This window comes from Thermothelomyces thermophilus, chromosome 1 (genome assembly GCF_000226095.1).
Source record: "Thermothelomyces thermophilus ATCC 42464 chromosome 1, complete sequence".
NCBI classification, from domain to species: Eukaryota; Fungi; Ascomycota; class Sordariomycetes; order Sordariales; family Chaetomiaceae; genus Thermothelomyces; species Thermothelomyces thermophilus.
In genome coordinates this window covers 4,354,212-4,369,942 of record NC_016472.1, presented here as the reverse complement: position 1 = coordinate 4,369,942, position 15,731 = coordinate 4,354,212, and the positions used below count along the sequence as shown (strand labels likewise).

Sequence of the window (15,731 nt, the reverse complement as noted above, 5' to 3'; positions counted from 1 at the left end):
ATTAATGCCTTAGAGGCTAAGAATTAGAAGGAAGATAACGATCTATCTAACGAAGAAGACAGGGAGTAGGGAAAAGAGTAGCCCTTGAACAAAGTCTTATAAGAGGGTTAGAAGACTATAACCACTTAGAAGACAAGTTTATAAAGATTAGCAAAAGAATAGATAGACCTCCTTTTCTTATTCTAATCTTCTTTAACTCTATTAGCTTTATAAATGCTCAAGTAGATAATAGATGTTCTAGCTATAGTGCTATTAGCAAGAGAATATATTAGAAGCTTAGAATCGAGTAGATTAGTTTACCTACTATATGTACCTTTAGGACCGTGACTAGGCTATAACCAGACTAGAAGATTACTTGGATAACCTATATTATAATGGATATCGATAGCTAGAAGAGCTAGGCCGTATTCTATATAGTCCTAGGACTTGTATATAACATTATACTAGGCCTTCTATAGATAAAATACTAGGAAGTTATACTAGACATATATATAGGTATTTTTATAATTGGAATATAACTAGGACTACTTATCTATAAGATCTCTTTACGGCCTAGATAAATAGGAATCTCCTAAATAATAGGTATAATTTTTATAGGTATAATATAGAGGGTATAGAAAAAGAAGACTTCCGATACCTTCCTAGTTATTAGCATCTAGGAGATAATAACTATCCTAGAATCGAGACGCTAATTTAATAGAGATAGCCTAAGTAAAGAGGGTACCTAACCTAAGCCTAGTATAGAGTTAGAGGTTACCTTACTAGACGAACTTTATAACTTTACTAACCTCTTTAATAAGAAGAAAGCTAGTAGACTCCCCCTATATTATAGCGTAGCCGACTATTATATTAAATTAAAGGAAGGCCTAGATAGAAAGATTCCTAAACTTCCTTAGGGGTCTCTCTATAATATACTATAAGATTATTTATTAGAAGTCTAAAAGCAAGTCGTTAACTTACTAGATAAGGGATAGATCTAAGCTAGCTCCTCTTTAGCCATTGCCCCTATCCTCTTAATAAAGAAAGTAGATAGAGGATAGAGGTTCTATATTAACTATTGGGCGCTAAATAAGATTACGAAGCAAGATTAGTACCCCCTTCTGCTTATTAAGGAGACGCTTTGTTCCTTAGCTAGAGCTAAGTGATTTACGAAGCTTGACGTCCGGGCGGCCTTTTACCGTATCTGGATTATAGAGGGCTACAAGCATTTAATAGCATTTTAGACCTAGTTTAGCCTCTTTAAGTAGCTTATCTACCCCTTTAGACTTATAGGCATACCTATAACTTTCTAACAATATATTAATAATACTCTTAGCCTAATACTTAGAGACTTTATAATAGTATACCTTAATAATATCTTAGTCCATATATTAGGTAGTAAGAAAGATTATATAAGGTAAGTAAGGGATATACTCTGAAGGCTATAAAAAGTAGGACTTATACTAGATCTTAAGAAGTATATATTTACTATAAAAGAAGTTAAATACCTTGGCTATATTATAGAGGTAGGGGCTTAGGTTCGCCTAGACCCCGAAAAGCTAGCTACTATCTACGAGTAGGAGGTATTATATAAGGTCTAGGGAGTACAGAGTTTCCTAGGGTTTATAAACTTCCACCGAGACTTTATCTCTAACTTCTCTAAGTTAACTATACCTTTAATATAGTTAGCTTATAAGAATACCTTATTTTGGTAGGGGACTAAAGAATAAGAGGCCTTTAAAGCTCTTAAGATAGCTTTTACGTTAGAACCTATCTTAGTATAATAGGATCTTAAACAGGAGATAGTACTCGAGGTAGATTACTCTAGGACGGCGTTAGGAGGGTGCTTATTCTAATAGGGAGAAGACAGGGTCCTATATCCTATAGCCTACTATTCTATAAAACTGTCCCTAGCTAAATAAAACCATACGATCTATAACAAGAAACTACTTACAATTATCTCGTATCTAAAGGCCTAGTCAGCTAAGCTTTATGGTATTACTACCCCCTTTTAGATCTTAACCGACTATAAAAACCTTGAATACTTCTCTTAGCCTTATTTAATTAGTAAATGGCAAGCTTAATAGGCTAAAATACTCTTCCTCTTTAACTTTAAACTTCGTTACTAACCGGGATTATAAGCTTCCCGTCCTAATGCCTTATCCTATTGTGAACAAGATTACCCTAAGGATATATAGTATATAGTGTAACTCTTCCTTATCATTTGGATAGATACGACCGGTACTATATCGTTACTTAAAATATATTACCTACTGAAGGGAAATACTATTTTCACGGATATATAGCTTATAGCCTTATAGGACAAGGGAGTTACTAAGGACGAATATTATATATACCGGCTCTAGGCCGTCTAAGACGGGGCCCGAAAATTTTCAAAGGAGGTGAATGTAGTATAGACCTAGATTATAGATTACTCCCTTAATATATAGGGTGCCCTTTAGTTCTAGGATAGACTTTAGCTTCCTATATAGGAGCTACTTATACCTACCATTCTTTAACGTATCTATAACTCCCCTATGTCGGGCTACCTAGGGAGGAATAGGTTGTTCAAAATGCTCTAATAGGACTATTATTAGGACTTTATATCCCTAGATATAAAGAGATTTATAAGGAACTATTATATATATCGAAGGGCTAAGGTTTTATAATAACTATAATAAGGACTCCTCTAGCCTCTACCTATTATTAACTACTTCTAGAAATAGATTTCTATCGATTTTATAGTCGATCTCTCTATATAAGACAAGAACTTACCCTAGTACCTTATAGTAATTACCGACTGGCTATTAAAGTACGTCTAACTTAAAGCTATATCCTTAATAGGAGCTAAGGTGTATACGCTCTAGTTCTAGGATATATAGTAGCAGTTTTACGGATTTCTAATACAAATTATTACCGATTACGGTTCGGACTAGCTTAGCTAGTTTTAGACTATTCTCTATAAGACTATTAGAATCGAATAGCTACTATTAATAGCCTATTATCTATAAATGGATAGAGGTATAAAACGTATAAATTAAGAGGTATAGACTATCCTATAGACTATAGTTTCCTTTATTTAGTATAACTAGCCTAAATACCTACCTATATACTAGCTTATAATTAATAACTATAACTTAATAGTAACTAGGATAAATGTAAGCTACCTCTTCTATAGTTATAATATAAGCCTAATATAGTTTACTAACCTATTAGACGCTCCTACCTTAACCCTATAAGGAAGAGCTACTAACTTCTTATATTATCTAAGAGAAGGTACTAAATAGACCTAGGCTACTATTATATATATATAGTAATGCTAGTAAGAAAATTCTAATTATTCTTAATACCTAGCTAAGAGATTTAAAGTAAGGGATAAAGTATAGCTATCTTTATATAATATTAAGACTAACCGCCCTAGCTATAAACTTAACTAGGTTAACGCTAAATATAAAGTAATTATGGTATTAATGCTATTAATAGTAACTCTAAATATTCCTTATAACCTCTATCCTACCTTCTATATCGACCTTATCAAGTATACTATATCTAACCTATTACCTTTATAACGTATATTAGATTTCTAACTAGACCTAGTATTAGAACTCTCCTAGGAGAGACTACTATAAGAGGAATACAAAGTAAAAGTAATTCTTATAGCTAGGAATATAAAGGGAAGAGGAAATCGATATAATATACTAGTAAAATAAAAGGAATATAATACCCTAACTTAGGAACCGTTAGAAAATCTAGAAAATACTAAGACGTTTAATATATTCGAATAGGAGTAGGGAGACATATATTACTATAATAGACTAGTTATAAACAAGAGGCAAGGGAGAGTATGAAAGTAAGTAATATAAATTTTTTATATAGGTAGGCGAACCTAGGGCGAACGAATAATAGGCACGTTATAGTTACGTCATAGACACGTTATAACTACATTATAAATGTACCTATAGAGATAGTCTAATTATAAAAATAAAACAAACATACTAACTAGTATATAATATACTTACTCTATAACCTCCTCTTCCTTATCCTCCCCCTCTAAAATAATGATTATAGCGGCAAGGGTAGGGTCGTCACGGTCGCGGACTAGGCATACTATATGCTCGGCGGGCGAGGAAGAGCGGTAGGCGTAGGAACGGCTGAAGTCGATCGGCATAGGTATAGGGCACGTAGAGGCGCTTAAGCAGGTACAGGAGGCGGGTAATAGGGTGCCTAGGACGTAGGTAACAAGGGTAGTTTTAGTGTCGACTAGAGTTAATATATTCTTATTTATATACTATATCTAGTATAGTATATTGTCGTTCTATGCTATAGCGTGGCGTATAAGCTACCTAGTAGCTTATAGGGTAGGGTTAGGGCCGGTAGTAGGCTAGATAATATTACTATAGCAGGTAGGGGTATTAGAGGCGGTAGTAGTAGCGACTAGGGTGAAGTCGTTACTAGAATAATAAGAACTTATAGCCTAGGTAGAGGTAAAGGTAGCCTATCTAGGCAAGCGGTTAGACTAGGTAGCCTTAAAGAGTATAGAGAACGAACGTACTAGTATAGAGAACTTAGGTATCAGGATAGCGTAATAAGCGCCCTAGTTAATGGTCTTATAATAGGTAGGGGAGGTAAGGGTAGTACTAGTATTATAATAACCTACGATTTCCTTAATGCCTATATATAGGTAGGGGTTATTAGCTTAGAGCTATAGATCTTAAATATAACTCCTATAGCTCTTATAGTATATTATATAGGAAGCGCCCTAACCCTAGATATACTTAACCTTATTGCTTCTTAAAAGTTAGTTAATATATAATAGGTAGTATTACTACTTCTTAGGCTATAGTTTAAACTCTTTATTAAAGGAGTTACCTTTAATAGTATATCCATTAAAGGAGAGGTTAATATTCTTACACTATAAAATAAGGAGTTAGTCTATACCCTATATATATATATAATAGCTAAAAATTAGTATAGGAAAGGGGAAACTTATATAGTAATCTTTATTCTTATTACTATTAGGGTAGTAACTACTATTACTACTACTAAGTAAACCAATAGCTATTAATATACTAGATAGATACTAATTAAAAGAAAAAAAACTTAAAGGCGTAATAAGGGTATAGGTAGTAAGTATAGTTATAGGAGGTAGGGGCGGTTAGAGGGTATAGAGGAAGAGGAGAGTTAGTTATAAGAGAAAGAATTAGGAGGAGGAGGGAAGAGGAGAGGGTATTTATAGGCGTTAAGAGGAAGGCGGTAAGGGAGTATATAGGACTTAGGCAACCTACTTATTATATATGTAACTTACTACTATATATATAGATTTGCGTTATTCTAATAATAAAGGGAAGGAGCTTAGCTTTTATCTAAACTCGAACAGCTACCTGTTTGCACTTAATATACCATTATATATATAGGTTACATTGTCATAGTAACAAAGAAAGGAAGGTATAGGACCTGCTTATGGGACTGATATAGGGGTAGGATATAGGGTAGGTCGGCCTAGTAACCGTAAAAAGAGAAGGGGGGGGGGTATATTATAGGCCTAGGCTATACCCGGGCTAGACAATACCTAATATTATAGGCCTGGGCTATACCTAGGCTAGATAATGCCTAGGCTTTACTAGGTACCGAAATAGACCTACCCTACCCTACTTACATACGCCCTATAGGTCTATAGAGCGTTCGTTGCTTATTTATAACTCGTCTGGTAGATATATAGCCAAGGCCTAATTAAGGCCCAACCCAGAGCCTAACCAGGCCCTACCTAGGTTATATATATATATATTAGTTAAAAGGCACTCCTCTATATAACTCTTGTATTTTTCCTCTTTTTCTTCCCTAAGGTAGTCAAATAAAACATTATACGCTTATCTATAGATACTATAAGGCTAGTATATTATAGCTTTAAGGGAATTGCTCTACTATACTTAACTCTTTTAGACTTCTAAATATAAAAGGTAGGCCCCTAAAGGAGCTATCGAGGTAAGAGTAATAAAGGATATAATACCAAGAACAGTATTACTACAAAGTGTAGTTAAACGATAATCACGTTTAACTAGGGGGTGTGTCGGAAGCTATAGAGCTTCTAAACGTATTAGCCACGCGTTTGCCATAGCTTTATAAGGCTGTTTAACGCTTTGGCTAGTTCCTTTGTCTATAAATATTAGTCGTTTTGTCTCCTTTGTAGATAGTTTAACAAGGCACTCTTTTCCTTTGTACAGCCACCCACTGTAGACTGCTTTCAACGCTCCCGGAAGCTCATCACTGCGTTCGGCACAGAGAACCTCCAAAGCCGTTATATCTCTCTTCTCTGACACCGAACTCGCTCGAAATTCATCCCCTTGACCTGCTCCCGCAACACACGAGCAAGCAAGAAAACAGCTGGAGGTCATGTTAACAGATCACAGTTGTTCTCTTGTTATGCGGCCGTCGTAACACAATGCTTTCTCGAAATCTTCTGCTCGGACTTGGAGAAGTAGTAGAGGATCGGTGAAAGACTGATATCACCAGCGTGGTGAGGCCGGTATGTTTGGAGTCGATCAGCGTTCACCTGATGGGCTGGCGCCTACAAGGCTGCCGTTTATGCCACATTAAATTGGTGTATTTACACAAGGAGCAGAAACCTTGGGGTGGAACGACTGGGTTGGGAAACGGCGTGTCTGCATTTCATGATGTCATAGCTCCCTCAGCAACGACCATAAATATATAATGAAAAGGGCAGATCACCTGCTGTTGACTTTTGCTAACCGAAGCCTTTTTTCCCCCGGAATCTTTTGTTACAAAAAACTGCGGGAAACCATGTCGTCCAAACCACAGTTCCAAAGCGGTTCGCAAGCACCCGCCCCCCCAGACTTACAACAACAGAGGAATGCTAAGCAGTGACAGGCCATGAGATCCCGGTGTCGAGCCAGGAGTTCCCGGGCTTGGAGAGCAAAATGCCCAACCCGCGGCCGTTGTTCGACGAAATTCCGACCGAGGACGGCAAGAGTCAGAAGTACAGAGGCGCCGAGAAGCTGAAGGGCAAGAAGGCCATTATCACGGGCGGGGACTCGGGAATTGGGCGTGCAACTGCTATCTTGTTTGCCATGGAGGGCGCGGACTCCCTCATTGCGTATCTCCCGGAAGAGGAGCAGGACGCCCAGGAGACCAAGAAGCGAGTGGAACAGTACGGGCAGCAATGCCACCTGGTGGCCACGGATCTGAGAGACAAAGCCAACTGCAAGAAGGTGGTCGACGAGGCAGCCAAGGCGTTCAATGGGCAGATCGACATCCTGTTCAACAACGCGGCATACCAGATGGCGGTGGATGACATCAAGGATCTTTCCGAGTAAGGCTGGGCGGTCACGGTGAGGTCACCGGAGGCAGTGTTTGCTGACGTTCAGTATCAGGGATCAATGGCTACATACCTTCGACACCAACATCCACCCCTATTTCTTCCTCGCAAAATATGCGCTACCACACATGAAGCGGGGCAGCACCATCATCAACAACGCCAGCATCAATGCCTACATCGGCCGCCCGGACCTGCTCGACTACACGTCGACAAAGGGCGCCATCGTGTCCTTCACGCGTGGTCTGAGCAACCAGCAGATCGGCAAGGGCATCCGGGTCAACGCTATAGCGCCCGGTCCGGTCTGGACCCCTTTGATTCCGTCGACCATGCCTGACAAGGCACAGAAACAGTTTACCAGCCCCATGGGCCGGCCATCCCGTATGTTCCTTTCAAACACTCGGCTGTAGAAACACTCAACCAGAGCGAGCACAGGCTGATGGAAATGATCCAGAACCGAGTGAAATCGCAGCCTGCGTCGTCTTCTTGGCCTCGGCCGACAGTTCGTCCATCAGCGGACAAACGATCCATTGCAATGGCGGCTCTGTTGTTAATGGTTAATACAAGGCAAGGGCAGGACGTCCGTGGTGTTCATTATATATGATTACGAAATGTTGAATCAGAACCTGGAGCACGACGAGTAGCAAATAGTCCATCGGAGCGAATCTTGAAGCGTGATCGCCGATGGAGTTGAATCGAGCAGAGTGTCGTGTGACCAAATGGAACAAAAAATGGCTTGACGCGCCCATACCCGGTCTCGGAGTGTGGAATACTTGTAGTCGCTTCCGTCTTGCACCTTTCCTGGTCAGGCAACATGCCGTGCGCTTTCGCTTGGCACGCAGAATCAGCACGGTGCGATCGAGATGGGGGCGAAGCGTTATTTGCACTTACACGATGCAAAGCTCGAGTTCTACGGATCATTACACAGGTAGGAGTGTAAGTACAAAAGAATTCGGATTGTTGGTGACGCTCTCGAGTGGCCAGAATGGCCATGCAGCATATGCAACAGCGTCCCCAGAGTGCGACAAATAACCAGCATTTTTTTGCCCAGAGGAAATGCTGAAGTTGCCCTCTCTTTCCATGTGTGAATGTCTCTTTCCAAGTCGGGAATACCATATGCGTTTCTGGCCGATGTATTTGCACTGTGGTCCATACCCTGATAACCTCGTCAGTTCCTCGACCGACTTTTTTTTTTCCTACTCTTCTTCTTCAACCATCCTTCAGATTCAAGTTGATATTACAATCGCTCCGACAAAAATTCCACTGCGATGCACTCTAAGGAGCCACTAGAACTATCATCACTACAACCAAAGTCCTAACAAGGCGGCCGTCCTCCTCTGTCAAACTGCAGCCAAGATAAATCTGGCGCAGGACAGCCGTGGATATGCCGGACCCCGATTTCTTACGACGGCTTGTCGGCCTCGTTGCAGTAGCCGCGGTGGTCCTACTCACGGTGCCTGCCATTATATACACCTACAAGACGAGCACACGCATCGGGCGAGGGTATGCTCGTGTAGGTGGAGACGACGACAGCTATGAAGACTGTGACGGTATCGCCACCGAGGACTCGATCCGAGCCTTTTCGGACACGCGACCCAGAGTCACCGTATGGCTAGGGGCGCTCATTGGTCTGGGAGCGTCCGTTGCTACTAGGATTGTGAGGCTGAAGGCGAATGAGCACACGGAGATGCTTGCCGAGTTGTTTGCATGGGCGGAGCCGGCGTGCTGGGTAAGGCTCGCTCGTTCGCCCGTCACGATGAATGTCTGATTAATCTGGGAATAGGTTCTCTTGTGCTTGCAATGTTTCCTCCTCCCCCCAAAGTACACATACCAACCCAAGTTTCGGCTTGCCGTCCATGGCATGCTGTCATCGCTGTCCCTCACTATCTCGGTCGCCCTTTGCCACGGCCATGAAGCACTTACATTTCTCTCCAGCGCAGGGGCAGATACTGCCACATTTGTCTTGGGACTGCTCTATCTGCTCCAACTGACCGCAGCAGCGGTGACGGCATGCGGCTTCGCAGGTTTTCCGCGCCGTCCGGACGTCTTCGACGAGACCGGGCTCGTGGATCAACAATATACTCTTTCGCTCTTGTCCAGGTTCACATTTTCTTGGAATCGAGCCATCTTCAATGTCGCGAGGGAGCGGCAGATACAAATCCAAGACATCCCCAACCTCGGCTATGCCACTCGATCTAGGCATCTTGAGTTGAAGTTTCGCGAGAAGCGCTTCAAGGGACCCCTTTGGAAACAGTTGATCAAGGCACACGCCGGCGAGCTCGCCCTGCAGTGGTTCTTAACCCTTATCATCGCCGGCCTCTCTCTTTTCCCTCAGGTCGTCCTATACAACTTCCTGTCCAGGATTGAGCGGAGTCGGCAGCACACTGCTGCAGATCCTACCGTGTTCCTCTGGGTTTTTGGCCTCCTTCTCAGCCAGCTTCTCCAAGTCGGAGTCAACAACTGGCTCAAGTGGATCACGACCAGTCGCCTCGAGATTCCAGTAAGCTCACTGTTGCAGTCGCTCGTTTTCTCTAAAGCCCTTAAGCTGTACGAGACAGCCCCACCGGGTCACAATGCTGTCAAGGACAGCGGTCACAAGAACAGTAATTTTTCCGGGGACCAGGATGGCCCCCGGGGCTCGGGTGGGAAGAATAAGAGCAAGATCTCGGAAACCCGCCAGTCTGTGATCAATCACATGAAGCTCGACAGGTACGTCCTCGTCCAGGGCGTACGGGACCTTGTTCTTTTCCCCAGCTTCTAACATCGTATTAGCGGCCGCGTCACAATCTTCTGTACCTACAACAATAACTTCCCAATGGCCGTGTTCAAACTTATCCTGGCTGGCGGCTTTGCCGTGAGTCTAATGGGCTGGCTTCCGGTACTGTGCGGCTTGGGTGCCGGTTCTCTGATGGTCCCGTTGAGCTCGATGCTATCGAGAAGGTATACGGCACTGCATTTTGGCCTGATGAAGTACCGCGATGGGAAGGCCCATCTGTTGACGGAGGCTTTACAAGGCATGCGTCAGATCAGGTATGCAGCACTTGAACAACACTGGGAGGCCAAGATTCTGGCGTCTCGCGACGAAGAGCTCAGGCAATACTGGAGGGTTGCTCTCTGGCAGTGCCTAGTCGTTTTCATGGTCAATCTTGGTCCGCTGCTCCTTGCAAGCGTCACCTTCTCCATCTACGTTTGGCAGAACGGCACGCACATTCGGGCTTCCATTATCTTCACGTCCCTCGGCCTGTTCGATCAGCTCGATGAGGCTGTGGCTCTGTTACCGCTGCTGCAGATGTACCTGCTCGAGGCATGGACCAGCGCAGTGAGGCTGGAGAAGTACTTCAACCAGTCGGACATGATGTCTGTAGCTGAGCAGGGGGAGACAATCTCTTTCGAGAATGCCACTGTGGCCTGGCCGAGGGTTCAGGATACCGATATTCCTCAAGGAGGGGCGGAAGATCAGCGGGATGCTCACTCTATCCTCCGAGATGCAACTCTGGACTTCCCCATTGGAAAGCTTAGCGTTATCACAGGCAAGACCGGTTCAGGCAAGAGCCTCTTGCTCGCGGCGCTCCTCGGCGAAGTGAAGCTCTTGTCCGGCACGATCCGCATGCCCGCTGTTCCCGATATTAACGATAGCACCGGGTATATTCCCGAAACTGAATGGATTATCCCTCAGTTAACCGCGTTTGTTTCCCAGACCCCATGGGTCGAGGGCGGTACTGTCAAGGAAAACATCACGTTCGGCCTCCCTTTCGTTGAGGGTCGCTATCGCAGGGTCCTCGCAGCTTGCGCTCTTGAGAAAGATATCGAGCTTCTCGTAGACGGCGACGAGACAGAAGTTGGCCCTAAGGGTGTCACTCTTTCCGGTGGTCAGCGTTGGCGTGTAGCGCTCGCCCGAGCACTTTATTCTCGTGCCGGCATTCTCGTGCTCGACGATGTTCTCAGCGCGGTAGACGCTCATGTCGGCAAGCTGATCGTCGACCAAGCTCTCACTGGCGGGCTTGCTCATGGGAGGACTCGCATTCTCGCTACGCACCACGCCGAGTTGGTTCTGCCCTACGCGAGTTACGTGGTACGTCTTCGCAGCGGTGAGGTTGAGTCGGCAGAACCTCTTTCACCGTCAGGAGTGGAAGCTGCTACGACTGGGGAGCCAGTGCCGAAGACGGCATCGGCATCATCAGAAAGAGCGTTAGAGAATGCCTCCAGCGGACAAGATGGCCACGACAGCCACAGCGGGAACGGAGGTTACAACAATGTCCATCCTTCTCCAGCGGCCATGAAAAAGTCAAGGAAAGAGGAGGAACAGAGAGAGATTGGTCGCGTTAAGTGGGACGTGTACAAAGCCTACTACAAAGCCAGCGGTGGCGCGGTTTACTGGCTGTTTGGCGTTTCAATCCTCCTCCTGGGCCACTCCCTGACTGTCGCCCGGAACTGGAGCTTGAAGGAGCTCTCGCAGCAGGCAGCAATTGAGAAAGTCCATCTCACATCGCAAACGGCACGACTGATTGCCTCGTTAGCCAATCCCAGCGATTTTGCCTCGCGAAGGCTGGCAGGAACAGAGCGTGACATCTTTTTTTGTACGTCGAATTCAACCCCCTTCCTTTCTGAGCGTGCTAGCATCCCGTCGTTGTAGCAACTTGCTTACTTGACATTTAGGGCTGACCGCCTACATTATTATCGAGTTCATCACGCTCCTGGTCCAGTTACTCCGAGTGATCGTCTTCTTTTTCGTCGGCTTAAAGGCATCCAGAATCCTCTTTCACCGAATGACGCATGCCATTCTCCGAGCGCCCTTGCGCTGGCTAGATACGATTCCGGCCGGTCGCATCCTCAACCGCTTTACATCGGACACTTTTGTGGTGGACAGGCGGCTCTCCAATCAGGCTTTTGCCCTTATTCGGAACGTTCTGTTTCTGGCCGTCGTCATCGCCACCAGGTATGTCTACCCCAGACCATAAATGCCATTGTCGGCTTAACCCGACTAATCGGCGGCAATAGTCTGTCTGTGTCTGCCTACGTGATCCTCTTTGGCATCTTGCTCTTCGTTCTCTACGCGGCAGTTGCGCGCGAGTACATCACTGCCGCTCGTGAAGTGAAACGGATCAACTCAGTTTCTCACTCGCCGATTTACGATCAGTTCAGCTCGGTGCTCTCAGGTCTCTCCACCGTTCGCGCATTTCACCGTACGAGATCCTATATGGACCGCATGTACGCTCTCATTGACAACAGCTCCAAGGCGACTTGGATGCTGCAGTTGTCTACCCGTTGGATGGCTTTTCGGATGGGCGTGCTTGGTGCTCTGTTCGTCAGCGTTGTCGCCAACGCCGTGGCATTTAGTCGCGTCGACGCTGCCTTGGCCGGTTTCAGCCTGGCATTTGCGTTGCGGTATACAAACGCCTTGACGTCGCTTCTTCAATCGCTGACGTCGGTGGAATTGGGATTCAACGCTTGTGAGAGGGTTTTAGAATATGCCGAGCTCGAAACTGAGGCCGAAGGTGGTAATGACGCCCCCGCCGCATGGCCGGCCGAAGGGAAGATCGAGGTCAACAACTTGACAGTCAGCTACACCAAGGACCTGCCGCCAGTCCTGAGGAACCTCAACTTTACCGTCGGCGCTGGCGAGAGGATCGGCATCGTTGGCCGAACGGGCGCTGGGAAGTCGACATTGGCCGCGGTTCTCTTCCGTCTCATTGAGCCGCTCAAGGGTTCGGTTTATATAGACAACGTGGACATCTCGACGCTGAAGTTATCCCACTTGCGCAGCCGTCTCGCGATCATCCCACAAGACCCATTCCTGTTCTCGTAAGCAACCCACCGATCATGGCTAACCGTGGAGTCTTTGTTGCCTCTTTTAGGTTCTTGCTGACAGGGCATTCTTAGGGGTACATTACGCTCGAACCTTGACATGGAGGGTGTTTTGGACGACGCCGAGCTGCTGGAGTCGCTCAAGCGCGTTCACCTGATTGAGATGGACGAGGAACCTAAGAACTCGGTCGTGAAACCAGACGTTGACACTGTCGTTGCAAGCAGCTCGGCATCGCCCATTCCACCCACGGTGGACTCCGAAACATCCACGCAGGCATCAGTCGCGATGGGGCCGGAGACGACAATGGTCGATGCCCAGCCAGAGCTCCAACCAGTCCAAGACAAATCTAATATCTTCACCGACTTATCCATGCCGATAAGCACGGGCGGTGCCAATCTTTCCCAGGGTCAACGCCAGCTTGTCTGCCTCGCCCGGGCCTTGCTCAAGCGGCCCAAGATTGTGGTACTGGACGAAGCCACAAGCGCGGTGGACCGCGGCACGGACAGCAAAATTCAAGAGTCTCTGCGTAAGGATTTCGCAGCGGCCGGGTGCACGGTGCTTGTTATTGCCCATCGCCTGTCGACTGTCGTCGACTTCGACCGGATTCTGGTGCTGGAGAAGGGGCGTGTGGTTGAGATGGGCACTCCCAGGGAGTTGTTGTTGGCCGGTATACAACGTTCGGCTGCTGAGGCGGCGAAGTCTGGAGAAGAAGCCAAAGAGGACCGCGACGAGGGAGACACGAGCACTCTTCAGGATCAGGATAATGACGAGATCGATGGTACCGGTGCTTTCTGGGAGCTGGTGCAGAAGAGTGCCGAAAAGGAGAAGCTGTTGGAGGTAATTTTGGGTCAGGAGAAGGACCGGCTGATGGGGGAGATTTTGTGTGGTTTTCGCTCGGGTGAAGGAGCAAGATGAGACATGGAGGATTTGAGCTTGTCATTAACCCTTGGTGCTCTGGTCCGGACGGAATCGTAATGTTGCATAGCTACATGGCTGGTTGTACAGGATAGACCTGAAGGATACATCAGGCATCATGGCTCGGGTAAAGGCAACATTAATGTAATGGTGGACTTGAAAGGCATGAATGGTTTCAAATTGCCATGCTAATCGCAAGCTTTGCAGTTCTGACAGTCCCGGAGTCGGATATGTTACTTTGACCCCACGAACCTTTTCATTAGAGGTTTGAATTGGACTTTGGTGAACCCCTGAAGACACAAGACTATGCGCACCACATTTCCGGATTGTGATAAGGTGGCCCGGGTGAGAGAATGGCTGTTATTTTGTTGCAGACATATGCACTACAATTTCAGGTCCAAAGGTGGGTGTCGCCAATAACCACTCAGCTTTGTTAAAGCGAGCTAGAAAAGCAGCAGCAAGTTGATTGATGCCCTTGACACGTCCCTTCCCCACCGCCATCAAACCGAACGGTTTCCATTGTGTTTTTTCTGTTCCACGTCCCCTTTTCTTTTGCCGCACCCACCCTCCGGCTTCTTTCTTTGGGAGGGAAAAGGGGAAGCAGAACTGTGGAAGCAGAACTGTTTTCCTGTCCAGCAGTCCTTCCCCTCAAAAGGACAATGCACTGAACATCACAGTGTTGCCAGGCTGTTGGCGAGCCGAGATATCTTGCGGGTACCAATTGGCACCGAACGTTTCAACGTAATTAGTGCTGTCGATGAGACGTGAGATGTAATAGCAAAAGATGGGCCCTGGGATACCAAGGAAAGCAGGCTATGCCGCCGAAGAATTAGAGCCCCCCCATCCCCCCCCCCCCCCCCGGAGATGAATTCTGCATGAAGAAAAAAGGCAGTGCCGGCCTGGAGGCGTGGCCCGTTTCATGAAAAAAAAAAAAAGAGTTAAAAAATAAACAGAGCGGACGGGATAGGGTCAATGGAAAAGCCTGGTGATAGGGATACATGACGGCACAACAGAGGCCGAGAAGGGCGAGCTGAATCCTGCGTCCCTCTCTCGCATGCTACACGCCTCCTACCCAATGCCTCATATCAAAGTAATATGCAAGGCCACGGCGTTATTTGCTGGGTTGACGCCGACTGGGGGTAAGGCGAGAGAGAGAGAAGATGGCGGATGGCGAAGGGAGGGTTTAGTTAGAGGGTTTAGTTACTCCCTGTCCGTGTCACCACCGTTGTCGTGGACGTTGTCGCCGTGGTCCGAGTCCGCGCCGTCGGGAACGGGGGCGATGGGAGCCGGGTTTGCGGGCGCGGTACGGCGGGGTGGAACGGCGCCGGCGTGGGCCTGGCGGCGGGCGAGCTCGGCGTGCTCGAAGCGGAACTGGGCGTGACGCTCGTGGACGAACCAGCGGACGGTCTGGGAGTCGTCGCGCACCGGCACGCGGGAGCGGCGCAGCTCGAAGACATCCCACAGCAGGTCGAGCGCGTAGACGCGATGGTTGTCGCTCACCAGCCGGTTGAGGACCGGGTTGCACGCCCACGCGCCGCGCATCTCGTCCAGGGTCGCCTGGTCCACCTGCTGCACCCGCTCGAGGTCGTGGGCGGCCGCCATCTCGTACGGGTTGGGGTTCGGGCCGGGCGGGTAGGGACTCGGGTACTGCTGGTACTGATGATGAGAGGGAAATGGTTGGTTAGTGCTCAGCTCCAAGGC

At 46.7% G+C, this 15,731-nt stretch overlaps 2 protein-coding genes across 2 annotated transcripts; both read left to right on the top strand.

Moving 5' to 3' along the window:
* Nucleotides 1–6,770: 6,770 nt before the first annotated feature.
* Nucleotides 6,771–7,870, top strand: MYCTH_77059 (dehydrogenase-like protein; the record flags this gene model as incomplete). Its single annotated transcript, XM_003659376.1, has 4 exons — nt 6,771–6,805; nt 6,865–7,306; nt 7,368–7,690; nt 7,764–7,870. Exons 1-4 carry the CDS (start codon nt 6,778–6,780, stop codon nt 7,868–7,870), a joined length of 900 nt encoding a protein of 299 aa, XP_003659424.1. The 5' UTR covers nt 6,771–6,777.
* Nucleotides 7,871–8,693: 823 nt separating this feature from the next.
* Nucleotides 8,694–14,030, top strand: MYCTH_2049780 (uncharacterized protein; the record flags this gene model as incomplete). The annotated part of the gene is made up of 6 exons (XM_003659375.1): nt 8,694–9,051; nt 9,307–10,018; nt 10,082–11,886; nt 11,966–12,245; nt 12,308–13,111; nt 13,190–14,030. The coding sequence occupies 6 exons, from the start codon at nt 8,694–8,696 to the stop codon at nt 14,028–14,030; spliced, it is 4,800 nt and encodes a 1,599-aa protein (XP_003659423.1).
* Between the last annotated feature and the right edge of the window lie 1,701 nt (nt 14,031–15,731).